This window comes from Hemiscyllium ocellatum, chromosome 39, assembly GCF_020745735.1.
Source record: "Hemiscyllium ocellatum isolate sHemOce1 chromosome 39, sHemOce1.pat.X.cur, whole genome shotgun sequence".
NCBI lineage: Eukaryota > Metazoa > Chordata > Chondrichthyes > Orectolobiformes > Hemiscylliidae > Hemiscyllium > Hemiscyllium ocellatum.
In genome coordinates, this window is record NC_083439.1 from 15926325 (window position 1) to 15946204 (window position 19880).

At 38.7% G+C, this 19880-nt stretch overlaps 1 protein-coding gene across 1 annotated transcript in view; it reads left to right on the forward strand.

Moving 5' to 3' along the window:
* The first annotated feature begins 1385 nt into the window (after positions 1–1385).
* Positions 1386–19880, forward strand: part of myef2 (myelin expression factor 2) — a 28677-nt gene continuing 10182 nt past the window's right edge. Inside the window, exons 1-14 of the mRNA XM_060853053.1 lie at positions 1386–1557; positions 9159–9364; positions 13382–13434; positions 13880–13887; positions 14827–14920; positions 16051–16245; positions 16339–16492; positions 17747–17796; positions 17891–17954; positions 18076–18177; positions 18610–18660; positions 18762–18866; positions 18946–19098; positions 19749–19862. Coding sequence (XP_060709036.1) covers positions 1475–1557; positions 9159–9364; positions 13382–13434; positions 13880–13887; positions 14827–14920; positions 16051–16245; positions 16339–16492; positions 17747–17796; positions 17891–17954; positions 18076–18177; positions 18610–18660; positions 18762–18866; positions 18946–19098; positions 19749–19862 — 1432 coding nt within the window. The 5' untranslated portion in view covers positions 1386–1474. The remainder of the gene's footprint in view (positions 1558–9158; positions 9365–13381; positions 13435–13879; positions 13888–14826; positions 14921–16050; positions 16246–16338; positions 16493–17746; positions 17797–17890; positions 17955–18075; positions 18178–18609; positions 18661–18761; positions 18867–18945; positions 19099–19748; positions 19863–19880) is intronic.

The following is a 19880-nucleotide window of genomic DNA, read 5'->3' on the forward strand; positions in this document are numbered from 1 at the left end:
CTTGTGGTGCAGTGATAGTGTCCCTACCTCTGAGCCAGGAAGCCTGGGTTCAAGTCTCAGATGCTGTTAGGGTGTATTGTAGCATCTTTGAATACGGTGACTTGAAAATATCTAGGACTATCCTTTGTGTTTTGCTATGAGCCTCGCCACTCTGTTATGTTTACTCCTCCTCCCCAACCTTATTTTGCCCCCTTCATTTCCAGTGAAGAGTCACACCAGACTTGAAACATTAACTCTTTTTTTCTCGCTGTAGATGCTGCTGGTTGAGTTTCTCAAGCAGTCTTTATTTTAGCTATTCTGCATCTGCAGTTCTTTATTTTTAATAACTTGCATTGCCTGATTTAGACTCTACATGACTTATTACCCATGCTGATTGTTCTGTTCCCGCGTCTCAGATCCCCTGTGGAGGGAGTTACCCTGAAATGGATGTTAATTGTAACCTCAAGTGCAAACACCCGCACAAAGTTTATTGACAAATATTCATGTACTCTGATCCCAAGGAGTGTTGAATAAAATTGTAGTTGTAACTCTCCATTTGTCAGTCTCTTTATTTGACATAATTTCCATATAATTCTTAAAATATATGCAGTTGAACAATGGGAGAAATCAGTTATTTTTCTATTTGTGTGGTATTCCTGGATGTCAAACCGTTTATTTGATGGCAAAATTGAAAAGTAATCCTGGAAATGCACAGCATCTGAGAAGCAGTTTTGAATTCAAAAATATAGTGTATTATATAAAAATTATATAAATAAATGATTTGCAACAGCCAGAGTTCTTCCGGTTTTTACATAAATAAATGACGTGACCAAAGTTGACATGTATAAGATGCATAACCAAATCAGTTTATTCCAGTAACGCACAAAAACAGGTGTCTGAAGAAATTCAGCAATCTGATACAACCTGTGGAGAGAAATATGTTTCAAGTCCAGTAACACTTATAGAGTCAGAGAAATGTACAGCATGGAAACAGACCCTTCTCTTAAGAACATACATGTGATCAGGAAAATTCTTCCAGTGGTTAAATTTCACAAATAAAGTGAACATATGGAATTTTCATCCCCTGTCAAGCACACGGAGAGGTTTTACCTTGTTGACAGCCCTAGGGTGTGATACACTGTACTGTGGCTGAGAGCACTTGGATTGTTCAGGTTTGGAGGTGGCGGTGTTAGACCGGGTTGGACAAAGTTTTAAAAAACTCACACACACACACACACACACACACACACCCACCCCACCCCACCCCACCCCACCAGTCTGTGGTCTAACGGGCTGGTTTGCAAGGACGCGCCTGGAAGAGCCCAGTGCTGCTGTGTGAAGCTGAGGCTGGGTGTTTGTGAGGGAGTGTCGGGAGTTATCGCGAGATCACAGAGTGACGTGGGGAGGGGAGGGGCGCGCGCGGCGGCTCCTGCCTCAAAGGCTGTCCACTCGGACGCTCGCTCGCCTTCGCAGCCCCTTTTCAACGAGAACCGCGATGGAGGAGCTCAAAGAGGAGGCGCAGGCAGAGCCGAGCCTGGACAATGCTCCGCACGAAGACAACGAGGCGCCCATTAAAATGTAAATGCGTATTGTCGCATCCAGCCGCGGAGTCCGTTCGCGAGTGTCCCTGGGCCCCCGGTTCTGGGCCTCGGGCCAGGCTGTCTGCTCAGACCGCCACCCTCTCTCTCTCTCTCTCTCTCTCGTTTTAAAAGTATTATTAAGTCGTCTGTCTGTCCGGCTCCTCTCGGAGGCCCGAAGCTTCCTGTCGGTGTAGAAGCCGGTCTCTTTAACACCTCTGTTAGAGCTAGCGCGGTGTAGTATTGGCTTTGTCGTGCAGTTTGATCTGGATCTCTACTGCAACTATCTTTTTCGCCTGAAAATTTGATGTTTTCACCCTGCGGATTTTTTTTCTCTACACTTTATACGCAACGCAAATTCGTGGTTTTTTTTTCTTGTCTTTTCCTGTTTGATGAGAAAGTAGTTACGGTGTGGAAACGTGAATCATATTTGTGGCTGTTACAGTGTGGCGGAAGACAGTTTTACTTGTAGCCTTGGGCAAAGGAATTTGTTCGTCTTTTTGAGAACTATACGCTTGACAAATTCTCCCAGTGTACGTGGGGGAGTTAATGTATGTAGTAGTTTCTAAACTGCACATCACACGACCTGGCTCCAACTCTTTTCCGTTTATTCTCGAAAGATTTTTCTCTTTATTCTTGTACCTTTTTTCCCCGAAATCTGTGGGAATTTCTGCAACTGTTTCATTGTACGTCTAACAAAGAAATACGCACGTGGTTCTCGGTAAACGTTTTATATATTTAAATATAAGCATAGAACAAAATTACCTTTTGGAAATAAAATATTTCTCAGCCTGCAAGAAGACACTTTTAACAGTAACATTGAAGATGAGAGCATTTTCTACGATTGATTGTGAAAAACTATCCTAATGAAAATTGCGATTGCTATGTGTTTTGTACAGTCCTTGCAACGGTACAAGTAGCTTTTATCCAATAGCCAACTTATGAATTTAGCCGATTTATCGTCTCCCTGTTGTTAGTTCCATTGGAACGCTATTTCTGTTTCCAGCTAATAGTACAACCCCGATTTATCAAGCTGCCAGATAATTATCTAATATATTCCATGGCTTACAGATTTTTCCCAGTTAAAAACCACACAACACCAGGTTATAGTCCAACAGGTTTAATTGGAAGCACACTAGCTTTCGGAGCGTCGCTCCTTCAGATGAAAGTGGAGGACTCAATCCTAAAAAACAGAATTTATAGCAAAAATTTGCAGTGTGATGTAACTGAAATTATACATTGGAAAATACCTTGATTGTCTGTTGAGTCTTTCATCTGTTTGAATACCATGATAGTTTCACTTCTTTCATCTGTCAATCACAAAACCCTTTTTAAAAAGCTGCATTCTCACGTTAGCTGTAACGATGGGTGATAGCTACACAAGATGTTGAAGGTGTTAGTCTCCTGTTTTCTGTCTATGTCATGATGTTTAGATTGATTCTGATCTAGAAAGTTTCACATGAATTCATGCAGTTTTGACCAAAGTACAATGTAACTCTGCAAGTACAAATTCACCCCACAAAATGTGTGTGTGGGGGTTTGTCTGTCTGGGTTGGGGATTGTGAGTGTAGAGTGTCAAGTCTGTGAGGGAGAGTGTGGGAATGTGTGTGTGTGTGTGTGTCTGGGGTGGGGGGTTGTGAGTGTCTGAGAGAGAGTATGTGCATGAATGTTGAGTGGTCTAAGTCTCTGAGAGGATGCCTGCGTGTGTGTGTGTGTGTAGTGCAATGATGGTCACCTGTAATGTGACATGAACCCAAGGTCCTGGTTGAGGCCCTCCCTATGGGTACTGAACTTAGCTATCAGCCTCTGCTTGGCCACTTTTTGCTGCTGCCTGTCCCGAAGTCCGCCTTGGAGGATGGTCACCTGAAGGTCCGAGGTCGAATGTCTTGGACCACTGAAGTGTTCCCCCAACTGGGAGGGAACAGTCCTGTCTGTTTCAGCACCATGCCAAAACAACCAATTTAGCATTGTCGACCTGAGCAATATAAGCAGCAGCAACTTGTTTTTGTGAGTCAAATTGCTTTTAATAGTTGAGATGTTAATGATTGGTTACCCCTCCCCTCCCCACAGTCTAAATTACAAGATTCGGTTAATAGCATTATTCCAGGTTAGGTTGTTGGTTCCAGTCCCGTTGCAGGTCAGCACAGTTGAGCTGCAGATGTGCTATATTAGAAGTGCCATATTTGAATGTGAAGTGAAAAAAGGGATCTGTCATGTGTATTTAAGATCCTATCATATAATGTGGAGAGTAGAGTTTGTCGTTTTCCTCACATGAATAACCTCCAGGTAAATTTAATGTCACGAAGATGAGCTGTGAAAATGTAAATTTCATATGAGTAGGGTATTATTGTGTTGCCTTTCTATTTTTCAATATGAAGTGGTGTCCCTGGCAAGGCCAGCATTTGATCCCTCCCTAATTGTTCTATAACAAAGTAATTTTCTGGGACTACTTAGGTAGTTGAGAATTAACCCCAATGCTGATTTGAAGTTGAACGTAGGCCAGACTAGATAAGGATGATGGATTTCTCTCTGACGTTAATGATTCAGATGTAACTTTACAACAATCGACAAGAGTTGTCATTATCACGTTACGTTTATGCCACCATCCTATTATCTGTATCCTCTGTGCAGACAAGATGATGTTTCAGCGGTAATGTCACTGGGCTAGCTATTCAGAGACCCAGGTCAATCCTGTCAGGCCATGATTTCTTCTAAAATGGCTAAGCAAGCCATCCTGTTCAATTATGAATGGCCAATAAATGCTGGCTTTGTCTCTTCATCCCTTGAAAATATAAAGAAGACATGTAAAGGTTGCTGGTCCTGATTGTCTGAACTTCAACTTTCGACTATGTCCTTTCATTTCATTAAACATCTGCTAATTTTTTAAAAAATCAGCCATATAAGGAATTTGGCCTATTGGATTTTAAGTTCCTTAAATTTCCTTTCTAAAACACAATATTCCTATCCTTGCCCATGATTTTGTAAAATCATGACTTCCTTTGATTTTGTTTTGCCTATAGTAGACACCTGCAGCCTACAATTATAGTGTGCTGTCAGTTGCTGGTACAACGTGCAGTTTTCAACTTGCATTTATATAGTGCCTTTAATCCCAAACCACTTCAAACAAAACTTATAAAAAGGTAATGATACTGTAGCATGTAAGGCAATGCCAAAATTTGATCAGAGGTAGTTCTAAAGGAGTGATAAAGGAATAAGGCTGGATAGAAAGTCTACGGTTGAAGACTTTCTACTTCACGCAGAGGGTAGTGGGCATTTAGAACGCATTGCCAGCAGAGGTGGTAGAGGCAGGCACGGTAGATTCATTTAAGATGTGTCTGGATAAATGCATGAGTAGGTGGGGAGTAGAGGGATACAGATGCTTAGGAATTGAGCAACAGGTTTAGTCAGTACATATGGATCGGCTCAGGCTTGGACGGCCCAAGGGCCTATTCCTGGGCTGTAAACTTTCTTTGTTCTGAAGGTATGGCAAAGGTAAGCCATTGCAATGACACAGTTATGACTTGGGAATTAATGAGGCTCTAATTTAAGGAAGGGTTGTGGAATTGGAAGAAGTCTGAGGTTGGTAAGGGCAATGCTATGAAGGAATTGTAAAACAATAAGCATTTTTAAATCCAGGCATTGCTTTGCCCTCACCCAGTGTAAGTCTGCTGTCACAAGGGTGATAGCGAATAGAACTTTATGCAAATTAACACAGACACAGCCGAGTTTTTGATGACCACAAATTGAGAGAGTAGAATATGGGATACCAGCTGAGGGTGTGTGGAGACAGGTGGCTCAGTGGTTAGCACTGACGCCTCTGCGTCAGGGCCACTAGTTTGATTCCAGCCTTGGCCGACTTTGAGTCGCGTTTGCAGTTCTCCCTGTGTCTGCATGGGTTTTCTCCCAGTGCTCCGGTTTTCTTCCGCAATCCAAAGATGTGCAAGTTCGGTGAATTGGCCATGCTAAGTTGTCCAGAGTGTTCAGGGATGTGTAGGTTAGGTGCATTAGTCAGAGATAAATGTAGGGGAGTAGGTCTGAGTGAGTTGCTCTCTGGAGGATTGGTGTGGACTTGTTGCGCCTAATGGCCTGTTTCTACATGAGAAATTCTATGATAATAAGTGCATCAATGAGGGTTTCAGTAGTAGATAAACTAAGATCACAACAAAGTTGGGCAAGATTGCAGAGGTAGACAAAGGCAATCTTGGTCGTAGGAAAATGAAGTCAGAAGTTCATTTCAGAATTAAATGTGACTCAAGTTGTGAGCAAACTAGTTTAATTTCTGATTGTCAGAGAACAAAGTTTTGAGTGAGATCTGTAAACACGTGGTCCACTAGCCAACATTTAATTGGAAGAAATTAGGTGGTATTTTAGATTTTGTTACCATGTGGCTATAGTGTAACAGTGAAGACATACTGCTGTAATTATGTAAGGGACTGGAAGGGCCCAAATTGGAAAAACAATGTATACAGTTTACACTCCCACAAAAGGCAAGGTAAGGAGTGCTATGTGTGTTGACTAGACTGGTACTTGTGATGGCAGAGACTGTTCTTTGACAATGGTAGAATAGACTAGGGTTATGTTTTGTCATTCTGAATAATGGGAAATCTGATTGAAATATGAAATTCTTAAGGGGCTTGACAGGGTGCATACTAGAAAGATGTTTCCTTGGATTGGGGATCTCTAATTTGGTGTCCCCACTTCAAAATAAGGTATTTAACCATTTGCAACTGAAATGACTTTTTTTTAAAGGGTTGTAATTATTGTTTTGGAATTTTCTTGTACAGTGGAGTCATATATGCTCTGTATGCATAAGGCAGATACTTGGATACAATAAGAATCAAAGGATATGGTGTTGGCTGGTGGAGTTGAGCTAATCAATGAACCATAATCGTACAGACCCAAAGTGCAGTATCCTGTTTCTATTTCTTAGTATCCTTCAGGCAGTTCTTTAAAGCTTATTATCATCAACAAGGGAGGATGAAGAGTTGAGAGTTGGGACAAGGACAAACTATTAGCTCATGAATCATAAAACTAGTTCCTGGTCCAGACTTATTCTATTTGTTGTGGAAGGAATTCAGTTCTATCTGGAACATCTTGAAGTGTTTAATATTAAACTTTTTGATGTTGTGTAAAGTGATTTTTTTTTCATATTTAAGAATAATATTATTAGTGATAGGTATAATAAATGCTTGGTAGTACAAAATGTAAACATTGCTAAAAGAAGAGAGTCTAAGCTTTAAGTTGTGCACTTAGTAGAGCGAGTATGTGTGCAATATATTTAGGGAAGACCAAAAGGACACCAATTTATACAGCTTGAGTAGAAAATGATATTGATTCTGCTATCATTGGCATGAAAATGCAGCAAGGGCAGTTAATCTTAATTCTTAGACCAGACTGTGGTCAGGGTGTTGTCATGAGAAAGCAACAGAGATATGTGGTTTCCATGATCCATTTTAATTCCACACCTCAGGAAGGACATACTGGCACTGGAGCGTGTCCAGCGGAGATTCACACGGATGATCCCTGGAATGGTAGGTCTAACATACGAGGAACAGCTGAGGATCCTGGGATTGTATTCATTGGAGTTTAGAAGATTGAGGGGAGATCTAATAGAAACTTACAAGATAATACATGGCTTGGAAAGGGTGGACGCTAGGAAATTGTTTCCGTTAGGCGAGGAGACTAGGACCCGTGGTCACAGCCTTAGAATTAGAGGGGGTAAATTCAGAACAGAAATGCAGAGACATTTCTTCAGTCAGAGAGTGATGGGCCTATGGAATTCATTGCCGCAGAGTGCAGTGGAGGCCGGGATGCTAAATGTCTTCAAGGCAGAGATTGATAAATTCTTGATGTCACAAGGAATTGAGGCTACGGGGAGAATGCTGGGAAGTGGAGTTGAAATGCCCATCAGTCATGATTGAATGGCGGAGTGGACTCGATGGGCCAAATGGCCTTCCTTCCACTCCTATGTCTTATGGTCTTATAATTTGCAGTGTTCTGATTGTGCTCAGCCAGTCTGTGGTTGCTAACCTGATAAAAGTATATCCACCATATGAGATTCTGCGACTGGAAATCCTTCATTAAATAATTAAGGCTGTGCAAAGAATCACACTAGAAACCAATTTAAGATTCAGTGTAGCCGCCTTCTGTACCATATGATTCCAGTAAATCTAAACATTCATTCAGCCTGCCTGATAATTCTGCGAGAAAACACGTCACCAAGCAGGGAAAAAAAAATCCACTCTGTGTAATTCGTTTGCGCATTTGTGATGCTGCACATTTTTAATTCTTCGATGGAATCTCGGTGTTGATGGCTGGTCAGCATTTATTGCCCATTCGTAGCTGCCCTCGAAGGTAGTGATGAGCTACTGCTGCAATCCATATGCTACAAGTAGACTCGCAAAGCTCTTGGGGAGGGCTTTTGACCCAGTGACACTGAAGAAACAGAGTTGTATTTCACGTTAGTATGGTGAATGATGTGGGGGAGCTTGGTGGTGTTCCCATGTGTCTGCTGCCCTCGTCCTTCTAGATGAAAACGATTGTGGCTTGAAATGTGCTTTCTAAGGATCTTGGGTGAATTTCTGTTGGGTATCGTGTAGATCGTAGACACTCCTACTGAGCATCTGGTGGAGGTAATGGATGCTTGTGGATATGATGCCAGTCAACCTGGCTAAGTGGTCCTGGATAATGTTGAGCTTCTTGAATGTTGGAGCTGTATCCATCCAGGCAAATGGTGAGTATTTTCATCACAATGCTGACTTTTATAGCTGATAGCTTTGGGAATTAAGAAGGTGAGTTACTCACTACAGTATTCCTACCCTCTGACCTGCTCTTAGAGTCATACAGCAATACGTCACAGAAACAGACTCTTCCGACTAACTCTTCTACGCTGATCAGATATCCCCATCTGCTCTACTTTCCACTATACTTGTATAGTGAGTCCAGTTGAGTTTCTGGTTAATGCTACCCCCCAGATGTTAGTGGGGGAATTCAGTGATGGTAACACCGTTGACTGTCAAGGGTGGTGGTTAGTTTGTCTGTTGTTGGCAGTGGTTGTTACCTGACATTTTTGTTTGATTTTTTTAAAAAATATTTTTCAAATTCTGCTATCTGCTGTGGCAGGGTTTTAACTTGGATTCCCACAGCATTAGCTGGATTATTCTGGATTAATAGAGATAATACCACTAGGCGGTGGCACACAGGACGCTCTATATGTTGACAAAAAGAATTTGTGTTTGCATCGAGTCTCTTTTTAAGTGAACATAGTGCTACTGCATTCCCATGGAAATACCCGAACCAATCAGAATATACCTGTTTGGTTTGAATTCAGATTGATGGTTGATCTTTCTGCATCTCCATGCAAGGCTGGCCTCATCAATCACCACCTTCCCCTCATGCTGTCTTAACTCTGTTGTATTTTTCAACTCCGCTTGTGAGAACATGATGAAAAGATTTGAATTTTTGTCTAATTTTTGCACCGTTTAATATCTGGTTCTTATTATGTTGAAAGATGTAATATTTTAACATTTGAAACAAATGGCTCCTTTGAGAACACCTGAATAGTTTTTTGTGAAGTTAATGTATTTTTCTTTTAATACCTAGTGAAGAGGATGAGCCACCAAAGGAAGAGACTTTAAGTTTGAAAGAAAAATCCACAGGAAACAAAAAGTCTGATCGATTTCATCCATATTTAAAAGAGAAGGCGATAAATGGAGACAAGAAGGGTCATAACCAGAACAGAGTGTTTATCAGCAACATTCCATATGATACAAAATGGCAAGTGATTAAAGACCTTATGCGCGAAAAAGGTAATTTATGGAAAGTTTTTTTTCCTACATGAATAACAACAATACTTTCCAAAATTAATTTATATTTTTTCATCTACTAAAGTTTGAGATTTCTTTTAATTTTAGTGATGGCATAGCAAGCTGCAAGTATAAATAAAATTGGAGAACTTGGTCAACACTAATGAGACCATACGTTTTTGTGCTTTGAATTTAGCATTAAAACGTTTAGCTTATGTGAAACATCAGGGCAGATGTTAAAGTTGATCTTTGCTTTCAAACAAATATGTAATATTTATCATCTTTTCATCTGTAATTTTAAGATCAATTATGCATAAAAATGAAAATTATCTTGTGGAGTGGAACAAGAAGTACTTTAAGGGCTTGACATCATGCTAATTCATGTGCTTTAATTGCCTGACTTTACAAGTGGGAATGTAGTGAAGCTTTTATGATAATGTTGTCCAGAGAACTCATTCAAAAGTGTCATCAGTTCCATGATGTGCAATCAGGACTTTGCTTAGTGTATTCTGCTTTACAAAAACACATGGCAGAGGAAAATAATCAGACCCTCAATACTGGAAAGCTGCAGTTCTAAGATATTTGTAGGGCAAATATATTCCTTGCGGGATTGAAAAGATACCAACTGAAATGTTTCTCTTTTGGGGATATCGTACAATTGCAAATTTATTTATTGAAATGTCTGTTGAGATGGTGATTCTAAAATCCTTTAATAGCCATCAAAATTCTGCTGGAAACTTTCAAAATTTAGCTCCAAAGCAAACTTGCATTGTGTTCTTTCTTTTCCAAAAGACAAGAGAAATTTTCTTTGGTAAGGAGGATTCTCACTGAGATGCATTAGCAATAAAGAGTGACATCTCTGTTTGCTTGGCATTAATTTGGAATCATCATTTCATTACAGTTGTAAATTCCAGTGGATTACATGTTGAGTCATTTGAAACAAATTCATTTTTGGGTGAGAAAAATTTCTCATGGAATCTGTGCTGCTCCTCAGATTGGTCAAAATCTTTCTTGACCCTGCTTTCCCTATCCCAGATAGGTAAGTCAGTCTCTTGGGATAGTAGGAATCGCTGATTTCCCAAAACAATTTAGACCCTGGAAGTCCATCAACATTTTGCATTTTCAAGCCACACATTTGTACAACTTGGTCACCACTGGATACTTCAAGTCTCGATTATTGTTTAAATGGAATCTATATTTGGTCTAGCAGTCTGGTGATTTGGATATAAATGTATATCTAAAATAATTTAATTGTGCAATTGGATCTAAAGATTCTGGGTTCTTTGAAAATGAGGTTTAAGATGTTAACATGTTGTAGACCATTCTGATGGCATACCCAAGGGGTTAGCTAACTTTAGTTTTGAGCCCTGGCTGTCAGTGAAATTCTAAATTTGACCTTCATGATCTGGTACTTGTGGAAGTAGTGAAGTATGTGAACTTGGATGTACCTCTTTTACTACGATGAGAAGAAATCTTTCTATATACTGAGCTGCATGCTCCTTCTCAATGCCTTGCAGCTGAATATTTTAAGTAAAATCAGTATTCTTTGTGAACAAGCATCTTAAAAAAGGATTTAAGCAATAAAATAGCTAAAAGAAGTAATAACTACTGTTTAGCTATAGGCTATATTCAGTCTAGATGTATGGAGCTTTGATATAATTTGGTGATGCCCCTCACCCCTCAAATAGATTGAAAATTCTAGCGGAAACTTCCTGAAATCTTGACCTGGCATCATCAACACCTATGATACAAAAATTAAATTGTTTTTGTCTGCTGTTAGTGTGGATTACAATCCATATTTTGTACTACTGGGATTGAGAAACAAAGAAAAATAGGACATAATTAGGCTTCTATGGTTCGTAATTTTTTAAATGGATGAAAGAAACCATGTATTATAAGACCATGCATTGACTTATTGTATAATAAGAGTTTATCAAATTGCTTGCTTGGCAGTTAGTTAATTATTTCATCGATTGCCTGTCTTTGCTGGAAGACATGGTTGTAGTTTTTATGCTCCTTGTCAGCTTTCTTGGAATGTAGTTTGACACTTAGTGGTGTCATCATATTAATATTTCAGATCCAGAGTGTTGAGCTTCATTAACAGCCATATCTATTTTATTTTAAAAGATTCCATCAGTTGGCAGTTTGGAAATCTCTGTTTGAGAAATCCTGTTTCAAAAGTCCACATTTGCATTGAAGGGAAGTTGATGTTTGGGCAGTGAGAGAAGTAGGTAGATAGTTAGTTGTGGTTTTTTTTTTTTGCTAATGCTTTCCTTTTTAATGACAATGACAAATTGTCTGGTGTGTATTGCCACCTGGCTGTTAGGGATCTATTAAGAAAGTTTGTGGCAAATCCATCTCAGCTGTTCAGTGCAACAACACATTCTTCTGATGTTGAGTCCTTTCTGAATAACCTTCACGCATTGGGTAATTTTGCAGTTGAGCTGGTTGGCCATCTGCAAATGACTTTCAACAAGTTTCAGTTTTATATTTAAAGGATGAATATTAAATGCCTGATTATAGATGTGGTATTTCTCATTGTTTTGTATTGTTCAGTTCCACGTGCAAAGGTCCTCTCTTTATTTCCCCTCTTCAATTATAACTCGCCAAATCCTTATTTATTCTTAGAATTTTTCACGACTCCAGAATGCACCGAATGTTGAATAAATGGATACAGGTAGAGCACTTGATGACCGCATGATACAAAGCTCTTAAGGGACAGCATTCCTATTTTCTCTTAAAATTTTAACTGTCTTGTTTGTCTGAACTATATTAGAGAGGAATTTCTTTTTTAAAAATTGCAGCTATGGTAGGTTACTAAAATAATGCACTGACATGTTTCACACTTGGCGACAGTGTTGTTGGTAAATGATAGAAGTTTATCATGGATGAGTACAACTTAAAACTGCATAATTTTTAAAATGTGTTATCCAAAACTGCATATTTTGTGCAAACTGATTTTACAAGTGATGAATGACTGAGTAATTTTGAGACTGTCTAGCAGAGCCGTGTGGACATGGGAGACCAGGCATCTAACATTGTAAAGGCCGCCTAAATCAGGATTTGATTTGTTTGCAGCCAATTGTATAATTCTGGGCTTTGTTTAGGCCTCAGGATGGATTATTGAAGTCCTGTAATAGATAGTTGAGCATTGTAACTTCTAAATACATAGACGGTGAAATTTCCATATTGTGCACATGGCAATGTAGGGTTTTTCTGGTGAAAGGAAATTGCATCTGGACGAGAAAAAGTAGAAAATTACTGATGCTTGCCTTTTAAGTTATTGGAGAAAACCTGGAAGTTGATTTACTTCCTTTATCGTCCTTTTTATTAAGTAAGATGGAATTTGGTTCCAAGTATTGTTATTATTAATACCTTTACTATTGAGCCAACTGTTGGAGCTTATATTGATCTTGTGCTAAGTACAATATAATTTTTGATGTTTGCATCTGTTGTAAGGTGACACAAAGTTTTAATTGTGAAGCTCAATGTCTTGGATTTGGATTTAGACTTTTATGCCATGATATGGCTGAATTATTGCTTTTGTGTGTTGTGCAATAAGCATTTTCATTGCAGTATTGTGTTTATGTATTTGTGACTTTACACATCCAGGGTTGTAAGTTTTGTCACCTTAAAACAGTGTATTTTGACTGCCACAAAGTTGGCTTTGATAGGACAATGTAACTTGTTTTAGCAATGTTGGATTGTTTATAAAATGGTAGTAACAATTTGTTATTTGTTCACCAACTATATCATACAGGCCAAATCTGTTTAAATAGCTGTTATATGATAGTAAACGTTGTTTGAATCTGATTTGGATGATGCAGGTGACAAATCTTTGATTTTCATTTCAAAAATTGTATGTATTGTAATTACTAGGAGGTGTGCTGGTCTGGTGTTGATTGTTGGTGAATAATGGGTTGTTCCTCTGTAGTGTTGTGTAAGCGGCAACAGTGAAGTAAGTGTGTGGTCTTTTAAATGCATTGTTTTTGGTATTTCCCCTCTGTATATCTCATGTAGTTGGTGATGTTATATACGTGGAACTCTTTAAGGATGCTGAAGGAAAGTCAAGGGTAAGTGGGAAAATCTGCTTGGGGGTTCATAAGGTCCTCAGCAGTTTTATTTTTTTTAATTTATTGTTTAGTACAGGTAGCTCAATTTTAAGGTGTCTTGTTAGCTAGGATATCCTTGTATTTATTGCCAACTCTGCTTATGCTGGAGTTTGGTTGTGTTGTCTGGCACTAAGAAAGGGATAATCTGCAGGCCTGTAGTGGATATTTTCATGTTTAATTGATTGGACTGGTGTTACTTTAAACAAGTTGTAATGCATTGCTTTTACAGAAAAGTAATCCTAAAATATAGGAGGTAGTTGCAGCAAGGGCCTGTTATACGTAATTACAACAGTTTTGTGAATCCTTTCCTACATATTGTAACATTTTAAAATAAAACATTAAATTATTCATGTGCTAAACTATTTTTTCTTCTTCCTCCTTTGCATTGCCTGTCATCTGAATTTAGGGGTGTGGGTAAGTTACTATATATCTTTGCTAATCAGTTATGGTGTTTCTTTACATTTCATGTGATTGTATATTAAAAATTACACTTATTTCCCCTTTTTAATGTTCCCTGGAGTAATACACTTCAGTGTATCATGTATAAAAATTCTGCATAAAGCTCTAGACTCCATAATTACGTAGATGTTTTAGTATCAGCATTTATTTTGGCATCAGAGGGGTGCATGTGGTGCTGCTTCTTCCCAGGGTACGGACTGCATGAACTTGTGAATTATCTCATTTAAAACTTCTTGGATTCACTACTGAAATTGGTGACCATGAATACCTGTTGGTGATGAATGATCTTATTGGATCAGGCAGATTTACTTGGGGGTTGCTGCTGAATGACCAGTTCCTCACACTTGGCCTGTGTGTGTTTATAGAATAGGTTTCAAACCCAACAGCAAAATTTATCCTTTGCAATTGATGCTGCAATGCTATATTATTTAAGAACTTCATTTTTGCATTACTCAAAAAGCTTGGCCTCCTGTAAAGAACTGTCTCGTATTTTGCTAGCAATTTGGTCTTGTGCATCCTATTGTTAAAAACATTTTGAAAGTCTGTTTGAAACCTATGGAAAAGATAACAGTTGCCACCTATTTGATCACTGTTTTCCGGTGTCCAGAGTATTTGTTTAATAATTTCAAGAAAATGTGGCTTATTTAACATGTGTAAGACAAACCTATTTTTTATATATAAACTTCTTCAGTATTTTTGAAGCACCTAGCTAATTGCTGATTGCTATCAGTGTTGAACTGTATATGTTATCTGATTCTTAGGTTATTGAGATAGTAATCTGTGCAAAATGCATGAAATGATGCCACATTCACTGACCCACTGTTGTACTGTCTAAAAATGGATAAGTTACTCCACTTTTTTAAAAACAATAACTTTTTTTTCATTCACCTACAGAGTTGTTGAGTTCAAAACTGAAGATTTAGTTTCAAAAGCTCTAGATGTTATGAGCAAATACGATCTTGGTGGAAGACCACTTAATATAAAAGAGGTGAGTATTGAGTAATTTCTGTAGTCCTATGTGTTTAAAAAAACTTAATTCACAAGGCATAGTGATCTAATATTGATAAATATAATTGTCTAATGATGTGGACCTGGGATGTTTTAATAGGTTTTAAGTGGACTTAAAAAGATTGGCTCAGTGGTTTTAATGTTATTGATAAATATTGCCTGATGCTGTAATAATAAATGGTAAAAGTAATATGTTATAGATACTCGGGTTTTATTTAAATTCTTGAGTCTTGTGGAGTTTACAAGTTTTTTTAAATAATTTTAAATTATGCGGGCACTATTAATTAAACACCTGGTTATGGTTTGAATCAGTGTATGTTCGATCCCATTTGATGAAATCCAAATTACCCTGTGATCGTGTAATGCATTCCAGTAAGCTCCAAAGTTTTCTGCTCAATCTTTCTTTGATCTTGTTTTCAATTTATTCAGCTGTTGGTTCAGCAGGGGGAAGAAGCTTGCCTGGAATTTTGTGTTACTAAGTCTAAGAAAAATATGTAACCTAAAACCCAAATGTCTTTTAAGCATAAGATTCTGAGCAGGCTGATGGTAGATGTTGCGCATATGTTTCATTAGTGGGAAAACTTCAAAAAAGAGGTTATAGTTGTAGAATATGAGGAAACTCCTTTAAAACTGCAATGCAAAGGAACTTTCTCCTACCCACAGGTAGTAGCGAATATCTGGAATTCTCTACCCCAAAGATTTGTGGAAACTTAATTATTGAAAGCATTTAAATAGCTTTTTGAAATATCGGAGTTGATTGATTAGGTGAGTTGGCACAAAGTGAATTAATACCTGGGGCAGATCAACTGTAATTTTGTTGGATGGCAGGGAAAGGCCGACTTTTGCTCCTCTTTCTTACATTCTTAAGTGCATCGCGTGTAAGAGGAAAGAACATTGCTAACTGTCACCTTGCTATCCCTTGATTCCTTCTATGTTCAGTAGTGTATCACAGTCAAATCACTTTTCAATTTTCCTCTTTTAGAACATATGTACAAAGTTAAGTGTCACAAAAATAGGCATAAATGAGTAGCTTCAATGTTCATCTGAAGCAGTGATAATAATTCTGTCTCTTGGAAAATGCAATTTGTATTGTTTTGTTGCCTTATGTAGGATGCTGATGGACAGCATGCCCGCAGGGCGATGCAGCGTGGAGGTGGTGGATCGTACCTTGGTGGACCTGGGCCAGATATAGGTTCACCAATTGTTACCTTGCCTCCAAATCTTGTCAATAATCCAAATATTCCCCCTGAGGTTCTGACTGCTCTGCAGGCTGGAAGACTTCTACCGACTGTATTTGTTGCTAATGTGAGTACAATATATTTTTTATTTCTTTTACAGAAATTGAAAGACAGTTTTGCTATTTTTTAAATATTTGTTCAATGACCTGTTTGTGTTCAGCTTGACTTTAAAGTAGGTTGGAAGAAGCTGAAAGAAGTATTTTCCATGGCTGGTACAGTAAAACGAACAGATATTAAAGAAAACAAGGATGGCAAGAGTCGTGGAATAGGCACTGTGATTTTTGAACAGCCTCTGGAAGCTGTTCAAGCTATCTGTATCTTTTTCCTCCAAGCTTATTTAAGATCAACACTTCTGCAAATACTGTCCTAAGTAATGTTCAGTACCTGCAGTTTAAAGGAGGAGCCACAATTGTCTTTAAATGTTGACATGAAATCCAAACAGTCAAGAGTGTGGTGCTGGAAAAGCACAGCAGGTCAGGCAGCATCCGAGGAGCAGGAAAATCGACATTTTGGGCAAAAGCCCTTCATCAGGGCTGATGAAGGACTTTTGCCTGAAATGTCAATTTTTTTTCTTCCTGCTCCTTGGATGCTGCCTGACCTGCTGTGCATTTTTCTAGCACCACACTCTTGACTCTAATTTCCAGCATCTGCAGTACTCCCTTTCGCCTATGAAATCCAAACAGGTTAGCAAGGTGTTAGGCTGAGAATTTTCTCAGGTGGGGCATCATAGAGTGCACTGTTTGACCAGAATTATCTGTCTATTATTTTTGTTCACTAAGTTAATGCAATTGTGTATCTGGTTGTCATCGTTGCTATTCGTCATGACATTTGAAAAAGTGATCTCTACAATTGTCTGCTCATAACCTCAGTCTGGTTAATACTGAAAATTGCTTCAGTGAGTTCATTAATTCTGAAAACAAGCCCTTTTTTTCTTATTTTGAAGAGACAAATACCCACGTTTCTGAGAAATGTCAGAGTTTGCATGGCAGTGAGTTGTGTTATCCTCTAGTAGTTTGCTATTTGAACCTTTTCTCAATGTTTGATACTTCATTGCACTGTTTTGTGAAGCCTGCAATATACCAATGAGCAAGATCAGTAGAATGTTTATCGCCCATGTCACCATTACTCATGACTTGATTGGAAAAAGAGACATAATAACAGGCAAAGGGAAAACTTACCTAATGGCAAGAATAAAATCATCAGTTCTGCTGTTTATCTTTGCAATTTTTTAATTTGGTGTGACATTGACAAGGTTTTTTTTTATTAACCATCCTTTAGTGTGCTTCTGTACAATTGGGTAGAAGTCTAGCTAGTATTACATGTTTGAAGTTACTAAGTAAAATTAGCAAAGGGATCAACTTTGGGCAAAGTAACTAATACAGTTCCAGCTCTAAATCAACCAATTACTCTCAATGTTAAAATAAAATTGTACAAATGATGCATCTTTATTGGAATATGTGATGGGCACATCTCTTTGCAATTTTATGTATTTCCTAAACAGCTGAGCTCCCTTTATTCTTTGGCACTGCCAACTTGTTGCTGTTGTAGTTTCCTTGACCCATTTACAGCTATGTTCAATGGACAACTTTTGTTTGACAGACCAATGCATGTGAAAATGGTAAGATTTGATTATGATACATTGCAACAGTGATGTGGAAGAGCTTGGAAGTAGATTGGTTCTCCAGTTACAAACCAAATTCTTTGTTATGCAGGATGATCGATCCGTTCCACATGATGACTTTCGTTCCGTTGAAGACAAAACATCACAGTTACCTCGTATGTCTATTACAAGATACTGCCCTATGAGCCATTTAAGAAATCAGTTTCAGATATGCTTGACATTAAGAAATTTGCTGATTTGCATGATGTCTCAAGTGCTGATTTTCATATGTTTCAGGTGGGCTTGGAGGTATTGGATTGGGTCTTGGACCTGGTGGCCAGCCAATAGCTGCAAATCAAATGAATATGAACAGTGCAATGGGAAATATGGGATCTGGAGGTATGGCATTCAGAAATATTTTCTGAATGAAGATTGCAGACCGTATTTGTAGGTATATTTTAAATTTTTTTGTACAGTACAGGGTGTCTCAGTGGTTAGCACTGCAACCTCACAGCGCCAGGGACCCGGGTTCGATTCCAGCCTCGGGTGACTGTCTTTGTGGAGATTGTATAATCTCCCATTGTCTGCTTGGGTTTCCTCCGGGTGCTTCAGTTTCCTCCCGCAGTCCAAAGATGTGCAGGTCAGGTAGGTTGGCAATGCTAAATTGCCCATAGTGTTAGGTGCAATAGTCAGAGGGAAATGGATCTGGGTGGATTGCTCTTCGGAGGGTCTGTGTGGACTTGTTGGGCCAAAGGGCCTGTTTCCACACTGCAGGTAATCTAATCTACTGGTACTTAACTACTATTGGTATACCTCTTCTTTTTGTCTTAGGCTGGTCCATCCATTCCAATTCCTCTGGAGGAATGAACAGAATGGGAGGAGGTGAGTTGTCTTTAGTGCTGATCCAATTTTTGAAGTGTAAATTTGTTTATTTATCTTTTATTTCAAGTCTCTCTCCCTTTTTCTGTTTTCCCTCCCTGAAGGAATGACTGGTCACAGTAGTTTCAACAGTGGAATAGATCCAATGAACAATATTGGATATGGTAGCGGAAACTTGGGGGGCTTGGGAAATATGGGTCGAATGGCAGGTAATTTTTCTATTTCTTCTGTTTGTCTCGATGCTTTATGTTTTGAGATGTTGGGTGACCTTTTCGTTTCGTCTTGTAGGTATGGGTACTGTGGATGAGTTCAGAGGAAATATGGCTGCAGGAATGGCAAACATGCCAGGAATAGGTGGAAATATGAGAGCAATGGGCAACAACATGAGTGCCATTGGAGGGTTGGGAAGCAGTGTAGCTGGAATGGGAAGCAATGTAGGAGGTAAGATTTCTTTTTTAACGTTTTGTAGTGCAGTGAATGTTTCTGTACTTTTTATATCTCATCAGTTTGTTGATGTATTCATTAAATGAACATCAAGCTAAATCGCATTGTAACTCCCCAAATGCTCAGTGAATTTATACACAGACTCTGAGCTTTAACTAAACCTTTGACGTTCTTAGTTTATGTTTTGTATAGTTAGTATGAGGAGTGTACCAATTGATTTTTGGTGTCCTTCAGTCTCTTGGGCTTTTTTTTTGTTACTTTTGGGAAGAAATGGGTCAGAAGGCCTGTTCCTCATCACTGTCCAGCAACCCCTTTCTGGATAGTACTTCATAGGAATGTTAGAGGAGCTCTGAATCAGATGGTCTAACATTAAAAATTATTAACTTCTGGCCATGTGCATTAAAGATCTATTGTTATGCTGTATAATTCTATGGGACTAGGTACAAAGAGCTGAATTAAACTCCAATTCTCAGAAACTTGAATGAGATATATAACTCTCCATTTCTTGGGGTTTGTTTTAGTAAACAGCAAAGTTTGAATATGTGGGAATACCCTTTTGAAACTTTGGTTCCTGCTGTCACCTCATCAAAATTAACAACTGTTTTGCTTTTCACATCAAGAATACTAATTTTCTGTAATTGTTTCAGATCTGTATCGTGCAGGAATGGGGCCAACAGGCATGGGAGGCAATTTTGATCGAGAATTTGCAAGAAGTGAAATGGGAATGAACCGAGGCTTTGGGGACTCATCTGGAGGAATGGGTAAGAAGCTAAGACCTT